This window comes from Eucalyptus grandis, chromosome 10 (genome assembly GCF_016545825.1).
Source record: "Eucalyptus grandis isolate ANBG69807.140 chromosome 10, ASM1654582v1, whole genome shotgun sequence".
Lineage (NCBI taxonomy): Eukaryota > Viridiplantae > Streptophyta > Magnoliopsida > Myrtales > Myrtaceae > Eucalyptus > Eucalyptus grandis.
Window position 1 is genome coordinate 531,820 of NC_052621.1, and position 21,698 is coordinate 553,517.

Here is a 21,698-nt window from a genome sequence, read left to right on the forward strand (position 1 = left end):
TGAAATTTAAAGAAGAAAAAAAGATTCAAAGGATTATTGCTTTGCAAAAGAAAAAGGAAATGAAGACACGAGATCTGAAAATTTTGAAAAAAGCTTCACATTGAAGGAAAAAAAAAGAATAGGCAATCTTGTTGTTTAAGTTTTGTCATGTTCGGTCCTCGCCGCACTAGCTTCCAAACTTCTTCAAACTCGCAGCCATAACTACTCAAGCTTCATCAAGCTTGGTTATGGCCACTCGGGCTAAGTTTCAATGAGTTTGGCCATGGCCTCTTCAACTCGCAAACTTGTTCAAGCTCACAGCCACAACTACCCGAGCATCGTCAAGCATGGCCATGGTCACTTGAGCTTCTTTGAACTAGCAACCATGTAGTACAGATGGATTAATCTAATGTTTCCTAACCCATGCAATTTCAGGATTTCTCCAAAGTCAGCTGTACTCACACTCAAATCGCAAGGATCGTAGAGAGAATTTGTAGAGAAAGAAGCACAATAGTGTATTTTCACTTGCGAATAAATAGTATAATTTAGGGGAATGATGCGCCTATATATATAAGTAAGGGTTAATCGTAACCATAGATTTCCTCTTTAATTTGACGATTTGGTTTAAATCTCCCACAATCATTATAATCATCATATAGATGTACAATTACTGCATTGCCCCTTTTTGAGGAATATTCTAGAACCCCTTAGGACTTTGAGAAGTCGGAGGGTCACTTGCTCATGAATGGGCCACAGCCCTTTTGGAATGCATCAATTTATCGGGCCGTGACACATGACTGCTAGAGCTTCTTCAAGCTCTCATACATGGCTGCTCAATTTTCGTTGAGCTCGATTATGGTCATTTTAGCTTCCAAGCTTCTCCAAGCTCGCAGCATGGCCATTCAAGCTTCGTGAGCTCACCATGGCCGCGAGAGCTTCCTAGCTTCCAACCTTCTTCAAGATTGCAGCCATAGCCAATCGAGTTTCACTGAGCTTAGCCATGACTGCTTGGGGTTATATTAGCTAGCTCGAGCGACCATGCTTCTCGAGGGTCGACAAGCTTGGCCATCGTTGCTCAAATTTCGCATGACCTCGGCCATGTAGATGCCTTTTTTAGTTGGACCAAAGATCAAAGACTTAATGATCGAAGTTTTCATTGCTTGTAGAGTCTTCCCTTCCCCAGTTAGGTGCGTAATTATGATTCCAATGTTTAAATCGTTTTAAAAGTCGTCACCGATCATTTCTTAGTCGATTGAGAACCTCAAATTCTAAGTGCTAGGTGAAAGTCAACTTCTTGCCTAGAGGTGAATTAGTTATAGTATAAGACACTGGAGTTTGGCAAGAGATGATAAGCAAAACAATAAATTGTAACTTCTCTGAAATGGATAAACAATAAAGAACCACACTGATTTTCTTGTCGGACTCAGCGTTAGTTATTTTATTCAGTACTACCTAAAATAATTTGAAAAATCAAGTAAAATAAAGCAAATTTTTTAACCATGTGAGCACATCTATTTCGCTCAGAATACATTGAACTTGAAAGCATTAGGTATACGATTGATCGATTTTCTATAATAAAAAAGTAATGACTTTTCTGGAACTTCCATTATTCAAATTGTCGAAGGCACTTCTAAATGTTCCGTTAAGTAAGACAGAATTATCTGTATAAGTCCACGTATTTATACTATAATAAATAGATTCACTAAGATTACCATAAATTTTCAAGTGTTAAAAGTAGACGAAGCGTTCATTACTTAGATTGACCACAATGCCCGTAATAAGTAAGTTATTTCTTTTTTGATTTCAAACTGGCCAGCTAAACAATCAATTTTCACCTGTCAATTAAAAAGAATTACTTCTACTGTTATAATCACATATCACAAGTAATATTGTTGTGTTTAGTTACACTAAATCAACTTTAATATGTGACACATATACTTACTTCAAATATATTCAAGAGTGCCACGTGATAACAATCTGTGAATTCTTTCGAAAAACTAACCATGTTCAATTATTCGATCGATTGGGTGCAATAACATTCACATTAGTCTTGAAGGATTTTAATTAGAATCAAACTTTCAATTTCGGTTTTGAAATTGACCAAAGAAGGAAAAAACAATTAGCGAGAGTTGAATTTGCCATTGGTCACAATAAAATAATCTTGAAATATCGCCTACAAACTTTCAATCAAAATATTTTTTTAAAAATGTGAGAATTCGATTAGATTATATTATATGAGAGTGTACCTATCAAAAATGGAATATATTTAGAGATAATTACATGAATAGTTCTTGTATTTTAACTCAATATATAATGTCGTCATTGAATTTTTTATGTATTCAATGTATTCCTAAAAACTTCAATCAATTATACAATGACGTCCTCAAATATGGCTCCTAAATTTTTGTACATATTCAATCTAATCCATAAACTGTTTGAAAATATTCAATATTATCTATAAACTTCACATTTTTCTATAATTCATGAATTAAATTAAATATATACCAGATGTTTAGAGATCATACTAAATAAATTAAAATTTCAGAAATAATAAGATCATATTAAGTAAATTAAAATTTCAAAAACGATATCACATATTAGGAGAAAATTCGGGGATCATTTGCCTTATTTTAGAATATATTTTGCGTCTACAGACGTGCTCGAGGCAACGGTCTCTGTTTCGTCTCGGGAGAGTAAAGTCTCTCTGTCTCTCTCTCTCTCTCTCCGAGCGTCCGCCATGGAGGATGATCGAGATCGGGGGCTTCTTTACGATTCAGATCCGCCGTCTCCATCGCTCTCCCCGCCACTCTCCCCGACGCGGCCGTTCGCGCTTACCTTCTTCGACAGGGAGAGGCACGTGACGTTCCTGGAGATGATGTACCACATGCTCCCTCGCCCCTACCAGTCGCAGGAGATCAACCACCTCACCCTCGCCTACTTCGTCATCTCCGGCCTCGACATCCTCGACGCCCTCGATCGCGTACCTCGTCCTTCCCCACCTTTTTCTCTCGCTTGCTTTGAGAATTGACTTTGACTCTGATTTCGTCACCCGACCTCACCTTGAATCTGCCGTTGTAAGATGAGGTCGGGTGACGATCGAATCGGCTCAAGTGAAGTTCCAGCGCTGGCTGCGAACCTGAGCTTTGCTGAATTTCGAAATTAATCGCCTTCTCTCTTGTGCGAGGTGTTGGGGGGTTTTATAAAAATTTGAGCTTTCAGCTCTACGTGGCTGGATTTCATAATGTGAATTCTAATTTAAGCCGTTAAGCTTTTACTCCATCTTGGGTATGGAAATTTCCTTTAAAGATGAGATTTTTTTAGTTTTTTTTTTATCAAGTAGTTAAGCTTGTTCGATGTTTTGATTCGAGTATGTTCATTTAATATCTACCTCTAGTGGGTTCCAATTCAGTGCTAGAGCCACTCATGCTCAGGGGGGGAAGAGAGCCAAGTTTTTATAGAATGCAAGCTAGTTTATTTGACTCACGGCCATGCTTTTTTGCGGCTTAAATTTTTCTGTGGCACTGGACTAGGCATAGTCTATTGGTAATTATGAAGTTGAGATGATTAAGGGTGGTGATATACAATGCTAATATACAATCTATATCTCCTACTCAGATTTCTTTCAGAGGGAAGGTGTGGGTAATGCTTCATACAGACGTCTGCGATGTGTTTATTTATGGTACACAAAAGCGCTCACGTATCAATCCAAATTTTAGGTACACAAAGATGCGGTTGCTGACTGGGTTTTATCTTTCCAAGCTCATCCGAGGAGTAAAGCTGATCTAGACAATGGTACGGTATCACTTTCATTGATATATGGAAAAAAAAAAAGAACAAGAAGTAAATTGACTGTGTAGATTTTGGTTTGTGAGATGAGTAGGTAAGTTCTGATCTCGTAGTTCTATGTTAGCTCCTGCAGCCATTCTTCTTCATACAGTGAGGACTAGGTGCTTATAATTTTGAAAGAGAGAAGATGGCATTTACTTTCTTATTCAGCAGTCACTGAGTTAAATCTCAATAAATCTGATGATTATGTTTGAATAGGACAATTTTATGGGTTTCATGGTTCCAGAAGCTCACAGTTCCCTTCAAAAGATAATGCGGTATGGTGAAAGATATGTGCATTCTTATATAATCCCGAGCAAGCTTTTGCAGTTGCCTGGGTTCAGTTCATTCTATTTTACCTGTTTGTAGATTTTTACTCCAAATGGAAGTCATTTGGCAAGCACATACTCTGCCCTGGCAATACTGAAAATTGTTGGCTACAATTTATCTAACATTGATTCTGAATCCATGTTAACATCAATGAGAAATCTTCAACAGTCTGATGGAAGGTATGATCTTGAGCTGTTTCCATATCTCCCTCTTTTTTTCTTTTTCCTTTTTTTTTCTTTTTCTTTTGGTGATCTGAGATGATAGACTCCTCAGTAATCACACACAGACACCTTGCTTAGAAGTAAGCAAGCAAGCACACCAAACTCCCTTAACATTCATCGTCTTTATGTATGTTTATAGCAGTGCATTGATGGACCTTAAATTCTGCAGAACTAAAAATTGTCTACAGATTCTGTTCCAGATGATTTCATTATAAGCTGATCATATTTTGCTTTCCTTTCATAACGTTTCCATTTGGTCTAGATGCTATCTGATATACTATTACATTTTTCAGCTTTATGCCCATTCATATTGGGGCAGAAAGAGATCTTCGGTTTTTATATTGTGCTGGTAAGAGTGCTGATGAATAATTTATTGTACTCATCAAATTTTTGCTGTGTTTCTCAATGTTGACATATGCTTGCTAGTTGTTCTTACAGCGGCCATTTGCTTTATGTTGAATAACTGGAATGGCATGGACAGGGAGAAAGCTAAAGAGTATATATTAAATTGTCAGGTAAGAGTAGTATAGGTTCTTTTAGCTGACACTATTCATGTTTTCGCTACTTTGTCAGAGTCAGTAGCCAGTCAGTAGCCATATCCAAAATGATATCTGGGAATGCATACTGACAATAGTGTACTGTTTCTTCTGCAGTCATATGATGGCGGCTTTGGGTTGAGTCCAGGCTCAGAATCTCATGGTACGGATAATCGCTGCTACTGCTCATTTCTCCATAATTAAAAGTTACATTGTGGCCTTGTCACGTGCTCTTGTCTTTATAGTCTGGTTTGCAGTATAACAGCACTCCACTGTATTTAGAAGCTTGGATGTAGACATAAAAATTAGGGAGCTACTATCTCCACAGCCTCCTAGGCTTTGGGCACAGCATTTAAATTGGGCAACCAATTTTTCTCCTTAAACAAACAATTAATTATAGAAGCGGACAAAAATTTTCAAATCCTTTCTCTCCCATGATCATCCCTAGAAAACACCATCACTACTTTTCATCCACCACTTCCCCTTCATCTTCTTCAGGAATGACTGCCTGGAATTCCATCACCATCAGACACTTACTTCATGGCCTAACCCTCACCACCATAAACACTATAATTGCTGCCTAATCACCTAAGAAGTATCGACACTCTCCGAAAGCCTTCGTGTCCAACACGTGTCCGACACGCTCCGACACGTTCCGACACGCAGTCAACGAGTGTTAGAAAATCCGACACGTGGTCAACTCTTCCCGACACACGAGTTCGAAATTCTGACACGCACAGGGTCAATTTTAAAAATTTTCAATACTTGAGCGGTCAAAATGTAAATATATGAAAAAATAATGAAAATAACAAAAATGAAAGGGAAATAAGAAAATTCTTACTCTTAAGTTTCTCACTTATAAGTTCTGATCTTTGCGTGAGTGACGATGGTTGGAACGCCTCTCTTCTCATCAGTGTCGCTCCGTTGCCCCCACATACTTAAAAGTTATAATTTTTTTTTACTTATTTCCGCTTCTCGCAAGCATCAATTGCGAGTTATCTCTTTTGGTCTATGTTATTGGCTTGTAAGTTATCTCTCACATTTTCCGTGGCCAATTTAGTGATTTCTTTTTCTTGTGCTCATACTTCGAGAGTTCTTGTCTGGATTTTCATTTTTCTCGAATCTTGTTTTGCGAGGAGCTCCAAGCTAGTCTATATCATGAACTCCGAACTCTGTCTAAGACTATAAGAAATCTCACTAATTTTCGACAAATATAAGAAAACATGACATGTTCCTTCAAGTTTACTCTTTCATGTTTGCAATTTTTGAATTTCTTGTTCAATATTTGTCAAATTAAAACAATGAATAATATTAACAAATATTGGATTGATATTTTTAGTATAAATTAATTCTATGCTCTTTTTATTATTATTTATTTATTTTTGCATTTATATATAAATATATATATTTCGGAATGTGTTGAAATTCTCTATTTTTTTAGAAATGACGTGTCGGCATGTCGTGTCGTATCGCGTCGCATGTCGCGTGTCCGTGTCGGTGCTACATAGCTAATCACCATGCACATGCTGTCGTTGTACTACCCAGAGAGAGCACTTTCACTTCCCCATACTTGCCAGTTGCCACCGCTCACACTACGTTGCCACCACTCACACTAAGTTGCCACTAGGTTGCAAGAGCAAGCTTGAATCAACTAGTAAATGCCGATTCGTCTATGTTTGCTGCTGATCTTGCAAACGCTCTTTCATCGCCGATGCTGATCGGCCATGACTTTGCCATTGTTGCTGTTCTACACTATCGTTGCTGTTGAGCAACAACTACTGTTGCCTGCCTGATGCTCTCTCTCTCTCTCTCTCTCTCTCTCTCTCTCTCTCTCTACACCCTTCATGAGCAAGCTAAACCTGGTTTGTCACTCTCTCACCTTTCCATCGTGAGCTTCTCTTTGGCCTGCCACCATCACATTCATTATTCAAATCACAATGCTGATCTATCATGATGGTGATTTCATCCTCTTCGGAGCCACCCCATGGCTGTATCCTTCTGCAGTGCTGCCTCTATCACCTGAGCCTTGATCATCTTCTTGGAGTCTTGTGCTGGAGAACCTCCTTACCACTGATATGGATGGCTGAAGGAGCATACCCATCTTGATTATGCTCTAAGACTTCTCTTTTCCATCTATTTCTTGTTTGTGTGTAAAGGAAAAATTGTTTCTTCCTGAGAATCACCTAGTTCTTTGATATGTCAGCTGGTGAGCGGTTAAATAATCCTCATCCATTATCTCTCGATTGTATCTCCTTTCTTTTCTTTCTAATATAAAATGAGAAAAGAAACAGACACAGATTATGAGCATAAACAATACACATTTTTTGACAATTCCAATTTCCGTTTTCCTATGGAGGTGGTTCAGTGGAATCAGGACGACCATTGACTCGTCTGACATCTTACAATATTTGTTCTTTCTGGCTAGTTTTGCTTTGTTGTTCATGAGTGTATAATTGTCTGTTTATATTAAATTATGTGTCTGAAGCCAAGTACGCTGCGGACATATCCACAACCTAAAGCATACAACTGCATTTCGGTCTTCATTGACTAGCATAGCCATTTATAGACGATAAGATGTTGCAATCTTAAAGCCATCATGAAATGTGATAAGATCTGCTTGCTGGAGATTAGTGATGGCCATGATTTTTCTGCATCTCTTCTTTGCAAGCACTGTCCATTGATGATTTTGTGCAACATTCATACGTCTGCATGCATGCATGCATGCAAAGCCACGTGTACTCAGTGACAGACAACCACACCCCCACTCCCAGATACAGCCAAGCAGAGAATAGGGAGAGTGATCACTTTGTTATCTATTTGGACTTTGTTGTCGATATTGTTGGGAAATTTGGATCTGAACTCCAAGCCATCAGCTTCCAACTGAACGTGAGTGATTTGTTGAGTTCTTTATATCCATCATGAATGCTAGGAAACAAGCCGAGAGAACAACCGTACCACGGGTTCGTAGCTGGTGTAGAACATTGACAAATCTCTGGAGAGTAACTGGAATTGCAAGTATCTCAGGGCCACCCCTCTAGTCTACTGCCACATAGATTGAGGTTTCCTGCTGTGGGTATAAGCCAATTTCCAGCATGGCAATGAAGAAGCCTAATGGATAAAATTAGGTTCCTCATTATATCACAAATCCAGCCTCATGTGCTTTCATTGTGCATCCAGAGAAAAGAAAATCCTAGTTAAGTCAGTGGAACCTACAGCGAACTGTCAGTGGAAACAACAGTGAACTGTTCCCTGTTGATTGCGAACCTATAGGCCCCTAGGCAAGGATGTCCAAAATATGTGGGGAGTGACAAGCATGTCTGATTGCTGTCTTCATTGTTTTTGAGAATTGAGAACTGCAGGAAACAGATTGATTTATTTCCTTGATCTATTTATATGATTTTCTTCGGTTTTTTCTTTTTTTTGGGTCAGCTCTTGGGGTATACTTTTGTTCACTGGTAATCAACGTTGTTATGCCTAGGAAATTCATTTATTATCATTCACCTGAAAACATTTTCTGAAGCAGATCTATGATTAATGATCTTGCATAGTCTTGTTAATTGCCCTTTGTATTTTTGTATTTTGAAGAATTCTCTGCCGGATTGGTTATTGATGACTAATACCAATATTTTCAGTGGCTCAGGTGGTGCTGCATATTGTGCCATCGCATCTCTGCGATTGATGGGATTCATTGGAGATGATTGTTTGTCTAATGCATCTGCACCCAGTTCAAAAGCGAACATACGGTCGCTACTCGATTGGAGCTTGCAGGTTCAATATCCACACTTGTTGGCTACTGTATGATTCCTGAAGCTGCATTTTAAAACGTGCTGCGAGTGAACTGAAATCAAGCACCTAAGAAGCAAAAAAATCTTCAAATTTGAAAAACTAATCAAATACGGTCAGTGGCAACATTTTCTGACTCCGTAAAATCTTCTCTTTCTTTTATTTCTTTCATCCAGAGGCAGTTTGCTGATGGTGGAATTCAAGGTAGACCCAATAAGCCTAGTGATACATGTTATGCCTTCTGGTGAGTGAAAAAAATCCATTCGGAACTTCCAAGATAGTCTATTGTGCCTTGACATATGTAATATTTCCACATAGGATTGGAGCAACAATGGGGATTCTAGGGGCAAACAAATTTATTGATGAGATGGCATTGAGAAGCTTTCTATTGACTTGCCAATCTGAGGTGATAAATAGCTTCTTTTTGCTTTTATGTTTACTTGATCTGTAATAATTATATTCAAGCAGAGTCAAGTCAAACATAATTTATACTTGAACTGAAGTCTGTTCAATTGTTGAAGACATGATAACCAACAAAAGCTCGATCCCACTTGTTCAAATTTCAAATGCAGTGCAAGAATAATGGCATCGGTGTATTTTTTATATGTGTAAACAATTAAATCAAGCTCAACTTGATAAGCCATCTAGTTTATTTGATCCCAAAAAGATGAGTCAAGCTCGAGCAGCTAGTGAGTATTGAGTAGCTGGATCATTTTCTGCCAGTATCACAATATTCAATTTATTTGGTTGTGGTTTTACCATCTTCCTAATCAAGGGTTATTATGATTTGGCGGGAGTCTGCTGTTCAGTGTTGTATCTTGAGTTTTGTCGATCATTTCTGGACTAGAATAGTTGATTTCATCCGAAGCTAATGCACATCTACCTTGAAGATTGTATATAATCAAGCTGTGGAACAGTATATTCATGCTAGTATGTTAGGAGAGTGTGTCAGTACTATGCGCAATAGTTTTACATGAGTTGAATTGTTGGAATTATATCCCTTTCTGGTCATGATAGACCTTACTAAAATGCTTTGTTTAAGCAAAGGGAGGCATTTGCCTGAAGCATTGCAAACTGACCTTATGATTGATTATTATTTTAACCTTGTGTTGCTATGGAAATAGGGTCAGTTTGACTAAGTTTCCCCCTTGTCATTAAAAAGAATAGACATACTCGGTTAGAAAGAAAAAGACGAAATATCGAACTGCTTATATTATTTTCCACCAAATCTCAGCAATTGCTTTGTTCTCTGCTGTAGATCTTTCTATGTTGAAGTGCCTGATGTTCTTGTCCCTTTCTTAATTTTCTTATGCTAGTATGGTGGGTTCGCTAAGTCCCCCGGAGTGCTACCAGATCTGTATCACTCTTACTATGGATTGGCTGCATTCAGTATCCTGGGTGAAGCTGGACTAAAGCCACTCTGTCTGGAACTTGGAGTGACAGAAGCTGCTGCAACGGGTCTCTGACTGACTTCGTCATTGGTCAGAATCAGCTGTGCCACACACAATGGCCATTACTGGTGCTCCCAGTTGCCTGTATGATTATGCCATTTGTTGACATAGCTCTCTAGGAATATGAGTTTATTTAACTTTAGCCATTGTGTTGGTTTCTGAATATAACGTTCTTGAGGGAGACATTTTGTTTCTTCTTCTACTGGAATATCTATACAACGGCAGGTTTACAGCGTCTTGGTTTGTAAAGCGATCTGTTGTGCCAAATATCATTAAAATTTGGCACGGTTCTTATGCACCATATAGGATTCAATACTGAGCATGTGCCAATTCGTGTGAAGGGTGCTCTTTGCCGTGATCAACGGCTATGCAATTCGCCACATTGAAGTCAGTAAAGTTTCCAATAATCTGTTCGTTGCAAGCATGACAAATTTGTTCAAAATCAAGGAAGCCCTGTACTGTATAGTTGTGATTGAAAGGTGCTGCATTTTTAATCCAATTGGCCACCCGCATATGGGCTTGAGGACTGTCCAAATGAAGATCAATGTGCTACATGTTGCATTTGAAGACAAAACCACCAGGACAAAAAGGGCCAATCTGTACCCTTCAAAATCACCCACAAAAGCCCTAATTGCAAAATCACTCACTAACCGAAAAACTCAGAAATGTAAACTAGCAGCCACCGTTGCTACTGCTGCTATTGCCGGCCATCATCATCTCTCAGCATTTCTACTTTGAGAAAAATTATCAAAAAAGTCTTGGAACTTATTGTACGGTAGCCAATTCATCCTAAACTTTCTAATTTTCGCAATTAGTCTTAAATTTGTTGATGAATTATTATTATAATTCTTCCGGCTAATTTTGTCTGGAAATCAATGACATGGATGTGGGCATCCTAATTGTCATGGTGACACTAACATTGATGATTTTTTCAATTTTTTAAAAACATGTATGAATTTTTTTTGGGTTGAAAATCCAATCGATGAAAGAAAAGACAAGGGAAAGGGGAAAAAAAAACCATAATGAAAATTATAAAAATCATCCATGTCAACTTCGATCATGCCATATATAATCGTTGATGATGACTAACTGTTACATTAACGATTTTCAATCAAATTTAACCTGAATAACTAAATAGGCAAAAATCATCAAAAGGCTTGATACTAAATATTCAAATGATCAAAAAATTAGAATAAAATTATTAAAAGTAAATAATTTAGGACTGAACTATATGATTTTTTTTTTTAGAGTTATTAATTTTGCTTCGTTGTGTGCTCTTTCTCTCTTTCGAAAAAGAAAAAGGCAAAATAAACAGCTAAGTGGTGGCCTATCAGCTCTCTCTCTCTCTCTCTGTGGGAAAAAAAAAAATCTTATTTATATTTTGCTGTCGTGGTGCCTACCACGAGTTGAATTAGCCTCACATTTGGAAATACTAATGCGACATCTTTAGTTAGTCGACTGATGGCTTATCTGATAAAAAAAAAAAAAAAAAAAAAAAAAAAAAAAACTGGAAATAAGCTCCGGAAAATCAAGTCTTGAATTTCCGCCCCATTTGCTCGACTTTGGGGAATATTTTTAGAAAAATGCAAATACCTTTAGATTAAAGAAGTTTTTCAAAATGCAAATAGCATTTAGTAAATTGTAATTTTAAAGTGTATTGGGAAACAATTTTGGTTAAAATGCCATTTGGTAAAAATTGCATTTGTAAATGACTTTTACTATAAAAAAAAATTAAAAAGATTTTTGTAATTTTTTTTTTAAGTCCAATCATCGACTGTCGATCTAGTCGTTGGACTATCGAATCTAGTGGCGCGGATGGCCTCGCCTGAGGTCACGCAACTGTCACTTGGGTCGGGCGACCCATGGCCGCCTAAGGTCGCCCAAATCATGAGACCGTCGCCTAAGGTCGCACGAGCTAGGTGTTGCTTGAGGTCCGGTGACGGTCGCCAAGGTTAGGTGACCCTCAAGCAGCAGTTGCCGGCGTGCGCGACTTCTTGACCGACGGTCATCGACCTCTGATTAGCTTTTCCGTGTGACAGTCTTTGGAAAAGATGAATAGTAATTGAGACCAAGACTTCCATTCCGAAAATGCAACTTCCAAAAGTACTTCGATACTTACTTTGTGATAAAGGCCTTTAAAACTAACGCACTTCGATACCTACTTTGTGCTAACCAAATGGACTTTAGAGTCCCAAAACCCATTACAAATGCTAAACCAAACAGCGCTATCATATATTCGCAATCTTAAGTGCCCGGTGATAAATGAAAATTGATTAATGGATGAAATTAATGTCTTTCAGAATTGCAATCGTTATTATGGCCAGGCTGTAAACCAAATAATTTAATATCATGAACAAATTAAGCGATCAATTTTTCACTTGCCAGATGACCTCAATGCCGACGATGACTTCGAGTCACGTTGAGAGGTGAGTTTTTCAATTTTCGGTACTTAATAGGAATTATCAAGCAAGCCATGGAGTAAGCATCTCGGACTTACAGCTCACCATTCTGGGAAAGCACTTTAAATAAAGGGCTAATCGTGGGCATTAAAGTACAATAATCATTTTGAAGAAAGAAGTAGAATGAATTTTAGTTTTTTCAGTAACGCGACAGTAGTCACTCGTGCAATTCGGTTATTTCACTCGTACAACTCCGTTCTAAGATGTAATACTAATCAGTGGGGGCTCACCCTCTCTTCGGTTGATTGTCAATTTGTTAAGTTTTGTGTGTTACGACATGTTAGACGAGGCTTACAATAAAACTTATGTGATTACAAATGAGTTAAGGTAGAAGGATCCACTGCTCTAAGGACTGTCGACTCTTTTTCTTATCGGTGACTTTAGAAATAGAAAAGCAAAGCCATATTCTTCACACCGTGAGGAGGATAGTTAGTGTTTTTCAAATAACAAAAATTAAAAGAGACAAATCTCAAGCAAAAATTCGCTCGGGTACCGATAAAATAATCACCCTTGTTTTTGTCTTCCCTCGTGCCCATTCCCATTCGGCCAAATCCCAAAAATCCCACGAATTTTTATTCACGGATAAAATTACCCAGACTTTTAAAATAGAAATTCGAAAGATAAAAGATACACACAATTAGGATTTCTAACTATATCACCTCATGTGGCACGTTACATGATATTACAAAATGGTGTACATTTTTTTTTTTTACTCTAATTCTCAATTTACTCTCAGAATTTTGCCCTCTTTATAAAGAATGGAAGTTGAAACCAATACTTAAAATTAAATGTCTCCACTCTTAGCCCTCGTAGAAGGTTGTTAGATTTTGAAACGTCATTGTTTTTCTTTTTCCCATTTCTCTTGTATGTTTTAGAAGATCGCTGTAATTCTTTTTTTTTTCTTCTACTAATCTATTTCTCTAAATTAAATGGTGGGTGTTTTGTCTCTCGCGTAAAACTTTGTTGATTCTTAAGAATAGTTCGAAAAGTCAAAGATATGTTCATCCAATAAGCAAAAGTTTGTCTTTTTGGAATTTGGCCTTTCCTACCACCCTAAGAACTAGCCATTTCCCCAATTTGTTCGCAATTTAATGAAAATTAGAACAAATGATTATGCTTTCTCACTAAAACTCAAAATGTTACTTAAATTTTTAAAAATATTTTGAAAAAAAAATATGAACTTACCATGCAAATAAATATGACGTAAAAATTTTTTAAATTAAAACCCCATTTATTTCGTAAAAAATATGGAGTTTAATAATCAGCAAAAACTTGAAAGTAAATTAGAAATTTTTTTCTTCAGTATGGAAAGTTCAATTTGATCTTCCATCTGCACTATTTTCAATCATTTTTATTTTCTTTTTTAAAAATCAAATTTTAAATTTTAAATTTTCTTTTCCTCATTCTTCTTCTACAATCAGTCGCCAGCATGAACTCGAACTCGATGGGATGGTCGTTAGTTGTCACTATGGCTGGCAATTGGTCGAAGAAAAGGAGGAAGAAAAGAAAAAAATAGAAAATAGAAAATATAAAAATTAAAATTATATTTAAAATTTAAAAATAAAAATAAAATTTTAATTAAAATGAGTACACGAAAAAAAAATCATTAGTTCATTTTCAAAATTCAAGTAAGCACCGGAAAACATTATTATTTTCTTAAAAAAAATATTATTCAAAAATGCTATATATTTTGCGAAATGAATTGAGTTCACGTAAAAAGCGAAAGAAAAACCAATCAAGCTTTTGCGAACCAAGGAAACTTAAGAAATACGACGTCCGATTTGCGCCTTCCATTCCTTGGCGTCGACCCAGCCCCACGCCGACCCGCCCCCGGGGCCGCCACGTGTTTGCCTACGTGGCCCGCGTCATCGCCACTTCGAGGAACCCGGGATTCTTCGTCCTTCGTTAATGGCCCTCCTCCCCCGACCGACCAGTCACATCCCCTCGCCCCTTTCCTTCTCCTCCTCTCGTTCGCTCCCGCTCCCATCATCCGTCCATCCACCTCCCCCCGGCCACGATCCAACGGCTGCCGATCCCATCGCCGAACCTTCTGGAACCCCAAACCCTAACACCTCCCCTACCCCTGTAAATATATACGTTCTCCGTCCTCCTCCTGTCCCTCCCACACGATCTTCCTTCCCAAATTTCCTCCCTCATCATCTTCTTCTTCTTCTTCTTCTTCTTCTTTGTCTATCTCTCTCGCGTTTTCTCTCTCAATCCGTCGATCTGCCGAGAAACCAAGGTCCGAGCATGGCCGGGAAAGGAGAGGGGCCGGCGATCGGCATCGATCTCGGGACGACGTACTCGTGCGTCGGCGTGTGGCAGCACGACCGCGTCGAGATCATCGCCAACGACCAGGGCAACCGCACCACCCCGTCCTACGTCGCCTTCACCGACACCGAGCGCCTCATCGGCGATGCCGCCAAGAACCAGGTCGCCATGAACCCCATCAACACCGTCTTCGGTAAGTGTCTCCAGGCCGGTGCTTTCTTTGCTCCTGATTTGAAAATTTTCGGTGGATCCGGTCGATGTTTGGTTGATTCGATATTGTGCGCGGCATGAGTTTGGGTAGATTTGTGTAGGTTCGAACGTAGGTGGTCGTATGACTGACGACGGGCTTTAGCTATGATAATGTCTCGATCTGCCGTTGGCGTTTAGTCTGCCTGCTGGATTGAGGTCATTAGTATATCCGATTTGTGTAACTGGTTGGAAAATTCCTGGTTTCGAGTTTGGATTTGTCAAGTGTGGCTGCATGATACATCTGACGAGATCGGTTTTGGCAAATCGGTGTTAGTTCGTTACGTCCTGGGGTATCCTGACTGAGATTTCGTACATAGCTATTGTATACAACCGGTAACATGGGCCTTCTTCGTAGATTTCCTGCGCCTTTTTTCTTCAGACAGATGGTGTCCTTACATCCATGTGGCGAGATCGCTCTGTTATTTGGCCATTGAAACAGCTTGACATCGCGCCGGTTGTGTTTTAATTTGTGTCCAAAACGAATTTTGTTAACAAGTGCTTAATTCTGTCGACATAATCGTTACTCCTCTATGTTATTAATGGTTTGCAGTTCTGGGTTGTCTCTATGGTGTTTAATATGTATTTGATTAATTGGCAGATGCTAAGAGGTTGATTGGAAGGAGATTCAACGACTCCTCGGTCCAGAGTGATATTAAGCTCTGGCCCTTCAAGGTGATCCCCGGACCTGGTGAAAAGCCAATGATTATTGTCACCTACAAAGGTGAGGAGAAGCAGTTTGCTGCTGAGGAGATCTCGTCCATGGTGCTCATAAAGATGCGCGAGATCGCCGAGGCGTACCTGGGCGCGACTATCAAGAACGCAGTCGTCACCGTCCCTGCCTACTTTAATGACTCTCAGAGGCAGGCCACCAAGGATGCCGGTGTCATTGCTGGCCTCAATGTCATGCGTATTATCAATGAGCCGACTGCTGCGGCCATCGCTTATGGTCTTGACAAGAAAGCCACCAGCTCGGGAGAGAAGAATGTGTTGATTTTTGATCTTGGTGGTGGTACATTCGATGTGTCCCTCCTAACTATTGAAGAGGGTATCTTCGAGGTGAAGGCAACAGCTGGAGATACTCATCTTGGCGGTGAGGACTTCGATAACAGAATGGTGAACCACTTTGTTCAAGAGTTCAAGAGAAAGCACAAGAAGGATATCAATGGAAACCCGAGGGCTCTTAGGAGATTGAGGACAGCCTGTGAAAGGGCAAAGAGAACTCTCTCCTCCACTGCCCAGACAACGATTGAAATTGATTCTTTGTATGAGGGTGTGGATTTCTACTCTACAATCACCCGTGCCAGATTCGAGGAGCTCAATATGGACCTCTTCAGGAAGTGTATGGAGCCAGTTGAGAAGTGTCTCAGGGATGCAAAGATGGACAAGAGCACTGTCCACGATGTTGTCCTTGTGGGTGGTTCCACTAGGATCCCCAAGGTGCAGCAGCTATTGCAGGATTTCTTCAACGGGAAGGAGCTCTGCAAGAGCATCAACCCTGACGAAGCTGTGGCTTATGGCGCAGCCGTTCAAGCTGCAATTTTGAGTGGCGAGGGCAATGAGAAGGTCCAGGATCTATTGTTGCTGGATGTCACACCCCTCTCTCTTGGTCTGGAAACTGCGGGAGGTGTCATGACTGTGTTGATCCCAAGAAACACCACTATCCCCACCAAGAAGGAACAAGTGTTCTCCACCTACTCGGACAACCAACCTGGAGTCCTTATCCAGGTTTACGAGGGTGAGAGAGCCAGAACAAGGGACAACAACTTGTTGGGCAAGTTCGAGCTTTCAGGCATTCCTCCGGCACCTAGGGGTGTTCCCCAAATTACCGTCTGCTTTGACATTGATGCCAACGGTATCTTGAATGTCTCTGCCGAAGACAAGACCACCGGCCAGAAGAACAAGATCACCATCACCAACGACAAGGGGAGGCTGTCCAAGGAAGAGATCGAGAAGATGGTCCAGGAGGCTGAGAAATACAAGTCTGAGGATGAGGATCACAAGAAGAAGGTTGAAGCCAAGAACGCACTGGAGAACTATGCCTACAACATGAGGAACACAATCAAGGATGAGAAGATCAGCGCCAAGCTATCTGATGGGGACAAGAAGAAGATTGAGGATGCTATCGACCAAGCCATCCAGTGGCTGGACTCAAACCAGCTGGCCGAGGCCGACGAGTTCGAAGATAAGATGAAGGAGCTCGAGAGCATCTGCAACCCAATCATTGCAAAGATGTACCAGGGCGCAGGGGCTGATATGGGCGCCGGCGGCATGGATGAGGATGCCCCTCCCTCGGGCAGCAGCGGTGCTGGTCCCAAGATTGAGGAGGTCGATTAAGTTGCTGGAATTTTAAAGATGACCTACGCCTAGGTCTCAAGCGATTGGGTTGTTTCTACTACTTTTTTTTGGCAATATCGAAGTGTATTTTTCTGCTTTTTATTTTCCTGTGCCCCTATTATTGGCATTTGAGTCTGATTTTGAGCCTCCATCATTCTGTTCCCGCTTTTTAATGTTTTGTTCCAGTCCTTCAGCGATGTTGATGAGTTTCTGCATTGTGATGTTCCGGTGTCACGGGAAAAGCAGTGGATTAATGATGACACGTGCTGATTGCTAGACGCGTCAAGGCTGGATACATGTGGTGATTTTCCTGTTGATCGCACATGTTCTTGTCTCCAAAGGTTATAAACCTCATTTGATAAGTGTGGGACGACTTGCTATTGGGTCGTCATGTCCTCCTGGAAATTGGACGGTGAGGCTATAGGCTATAGGCTATAGAAGATGATATTGATCGAGCAAATCGTGTCAGAGCCTGAAGTATATATTTTTGAAATAATTAATCAATAAAATATATTTTATTATTAATAATAATTTATTTTAAAATATTTTCGTGGATAATAAGGATATTTTTCATCTACTTATCTTTATAAGCAAGACAAAGGGTCTTTTTTCATAATGTATATTTTAATTCATTTTTCATATTAACGTTTGCTTGGGGAAATTTTTTTGAAAAAAGAGACATACTTTTTGGTAAATCATTTTTCAGGAAAATGTTTGGTTTTTTTTTTTTTTTTGTGATATATGATTAAAAATATTTTTTGATGTTCATATCTCATTTGGAAAATGATTTGAATCTAATAACTTTATTTTAAATGAATAAAGAATCTTTTTAATAATTTTTATTTCATTTTCCTTCTTTGGCTGTGTTTGAAAATTGCATTGCAAATGGGCTTTGAACACCTAAAGTCCTTTGGACTAAATATGAGGTGTTTGAGAAAATTTTTACAAGTTCCATTAGTCAAAAAAGCTAGCCATTCTTAAGGTTGAAAAAGCCCAAGGTTGGTCTTAGGGTGCCTTGAGCTTTCAAAAGCCTTTGCAAATGTAAAAATTTATTGTTCATCATCTTCCGTGTTCACTATTCATCTTCTCCGTTGAGGGTGGTCGGTGAGGTTGCGTAGGGTTGCAAGGGGCCTGGCGATCGGCTAGAGAGAGGTTGGCAATCATTACGGTGACCTAGGCAACAGTCATGGCGACCTAGGCGACCATCACAAGGGTGTCGTGGCGATCTCCATGCCATTTGGGTCACGACGGCCTCCACGAGGGCCGCGCGACCTCAGGTGAGGGTTGCATGGCCTCAGCAACAGCTGCTCGAGGTTGCGCAACCATCGGTGAGGTCGTGCGACCCAGGTGTAGCCCTCGCCAAGGTTGCATGACCTAGGCGTGGCCCTCACCGAGGTCCCTCGACCTCAGGCGAGGGTTGCGTAGCCTAGGTGACGCTAGATCGGGGTGCGTGACTACCGGCAAGGTCGCGCGACCCAAGCGCGACCCTTGTTGAGGCCCCGACCTCAAGCGAGGTCTCACCGAGGGTCGCATGACCCCTGCCGGTGGTCGCCCAACCTTGGGCGGCCCTCACTAATGGTTTCCAAGGACCACCTAAGGTCCAGTGACCTTAGACGACGGCTATTGCCGGCGATCTCCCATATCGCCGGTGACCGCTGCTCTTACCGACCAAATATATATATTAATAATAAAAGTACTTTGTAAATATAAGTCTTCCAAACACCATTTTGTTCAAAGATACTTCGTGATGGACTTTTAGATTATAAGTTTCCAAATGTAATTTGCATTTTGAAAAACTTTTTTCACTTAAAGTTTTTTGCATTTTCCTAAAGACTTTCTAAAAGTTTGACCAAACGCACCCTTCCTCACGCAGGCCTTAGCAACGGTCACGGTAGGCCACTAGCGCCTTTCTTGAGGCTTGATGAGGTTTGACCTGGTTGGCCTCGGGCAAGGTTGAGCCTTGTTGGATCCTCGACCGTGGGTGAGCTCGAGCTTGCAATGGCAAGGTAGAGCTCCATTGCAAGCTCGAGCTCTCCCAAGGCTAGCAAGCTTGACCTTGCTCAAGGTCGATGCTTATTAGCTTGCACCTGCCCTCGCCTATTGCCAATCACTTGCAGAGGAGGAAGGATAAAAAAAAAAAAAAGAAAAAGAAAGAAGAAAAAATAAAATAAAAGATAAAAAATTTAACAATTTGAAATTTTAAATAAAAATAAAATATCCAAAAATTCAAGAGGAGCAATTTCGGAAAGTGTTTTTACCTTCTTAAATTTAGAATTTACTTTCCTAATTTTATGCATGAATATTTTCCTTGATCGGAAAGGTTTGCAGTTCACTAATCATTTTCGACAAATCATTAGAGTAAAAGTTCGCAAAACTAATCCCAGGAAAATACTTTACGTCAAACAAATGCACCCTTAGTTTAGTAAGTGCAGATCAGATAGACCGTTAGCTAACCCATCTAATAGCGAGTACTTTACTTTTGGTGGTGGTGTTTTAGAGGCAAGAAACCTGTATTATTCTCACCTAAGAGATCTCGAGGTCGGATCAATCCGCGCTTGTAGTGCCGAAAAATTGAGATTTTTTAGTTAGTGGGCTGTAGGGCGGACCGGCCTCCACCCTTTTTCTGGTAAAAAAAGGAACAAAACAAGCACTTTAATCCCCCGAGTGAGAGTCCACTAGCAACTCGTGAATCAGAGACTAAGAAATGGAAAAAAATAAGAACCGGAAAAGTAATGGCAACCCGAAGAGGAATCGCTTTTGCCACGGGCTCGTATAAGGAAAAATGAAGCTTTTCCATAGTATTAAAAACAGCAAGTTGAGAGCACCGGGGATGACATTGCCTTGCGATACGGTAACGAGGGGCGAGGCTTTGATCTGTCGCTGTCGTGGCCCATAGAGAATCCGGATGAACTTCGGGGACTGGATCAGTGGATCTTGCTTTTCCCCCCTCTCCCTTTTGCCACTTCTCCACCCAAGGTGCTCATGACTTTTGCGGAAAGGCCACGGTATCTAGTCATCATCCATCGATCTTTGGCCGCGGAGAACTCCCACTAAAAGGAAGAACAACAATTGAGGAGATCAGATAGGATGGTGAAATTGATTGAGTAAATTGATTTGGGGTGAAGCTACTGACAGAGCCAGTGACATTAGAGATTGATAGGATAGCGAAATTGATCCTATTGTTACATATCTCTGAAAGTTTGATCCTAAGAATTAGTCGCCTTTGATTGTCAAAGGAATAAATCTCGATCATTTATTAAAATTTTCTGAAGTGTTTGTGGGGTCAGAATTTATTATGGTATAGCGTTTTTTGGAATGGTGGATTGGTCCCTCCAGAGACGATAGCAAGCTTCAAGATTACTCATGCTAAGCTTGAAGCCACCCTCTACAAGCCATGAGACTCCTCAAATTCACCTCACTTTAATGGACCTAGTGTTACTAGAATTGAACAAGGTTTTGACGGACAACACGAGTTTTAAACCTAAAGAAAATAGGTGTAGACACTAGACATCAAATTTTTAACTAGATTTTGACTAAATTTTGGTTGAAACTCAACAACTCAAAATTTAAATTGAAAGGTACAATTTGATCGTGCTTTGCGAGAGCTTTCCAAGGACACCCAATTTGACCAAATCAGACAGTTGGATCGTTGGATATTGCTACTTTTAATTGTGAAAGTCTGAGTTCAATAATATTGGAATAATCATGATTTTCGCAAATCAGCTAATAAGACCATGTGGATCTGATTTGAGCTTTCTAGCGCTTCAAGAATCACTTCAATAGGAGTTTTGTTAAAAGAAATATCATGACTTAACATCTTGAATGCCCATTTGGCCCAACTTGTGGAAATCAACAATCCCGACACTTTCTAGGAAAGAGGCCGCATTGCCAAAAAGTCAAGTCACGAGCTCTCTATGGATGTGAGAATTGGGTCAAATTGACTGATGGATGAGAAAAAAAATGGGTGATCAAAGATTAGTCAAAGGTTAAGGAATATACATACGTGTGTATATGTATGTATGCATGTGTGTATATATATATATATTTTAAGGACGTCAGGTTTCAAGATGGGCCAGCCGATGACTGCGACGTGGCAGTGGCAAGGTCGATGCGGTGCTGCACAGCGCCGGCTAACCCCGCGCAAGGACGGGCCGACGATGAGCATGGTGGGGGTGAAACTTGCGCAGGGCCATTTTTGGCGATGTGCAAAGGCTATTCCGGTCTCGTGCAAGGTTCCCTACTGATGGTAACTCTCGTTTG

The 21,698-nt window shown here is 40.1% G+C and overlaps 2 protein-coding genes across 2 annotated transcripts; both read left to right on the forward strand.

The window, feature by feature from the left end:
• Positions 1–2,636: 2,636 nt before the first annotated feature.
• On the forward strand, positions 2,637–10,140 carry LOC104420895 (geranylgeranyl transferase type-1 subunit beta). Its single transcript, XM_010032671.3, has 11 exons — positions 2,637–2,959; positions 3,696–3,771; positions 4,024–4,082; positions 4,174–4,313; positions 4,649–4,704; positions 4,794–4,870; positions 5,009–5,054; positions 8,532–8,659; positions 8,851–8,918; positions 8,993–9,080; positions 9,991–10,140. The coding sequence occupies exons 1-11, from the start codon at positions 2,717–2,719 to the stop codon at positions 10,138–10,140; spliced, it is 1,131 nt and encodes a 376-aa protein (XP_010030973.2). The 5' UTR covers positions 2,637–2,716.
• Positions 10,141–14,695: 4,555 nt separating this feature from the next.
• Positions 14,696–17,716, forward strand: LOC104420897 (heat shock cognate 70 kDa protein 2). Its single transcript, XM_010032673.3, has 2 exons — positions 14,696–15,048; positions 15,703–17,716. The coding sequence occupies exons 1-2, from the start codon at positions 14,835–14,837 to the stop codon at positions 17,436–17,438; spliced, it is 1,950 nt and encodes a 649-aa protein (XP_010030975.2). The 5' UTR covers positions 14,696–14,834; the 3' UTR covers positions 17,439–17,716.
• The last annotated feature ends 3,982 nt before the right edge of the window (positions 17,717–21,698 follow it).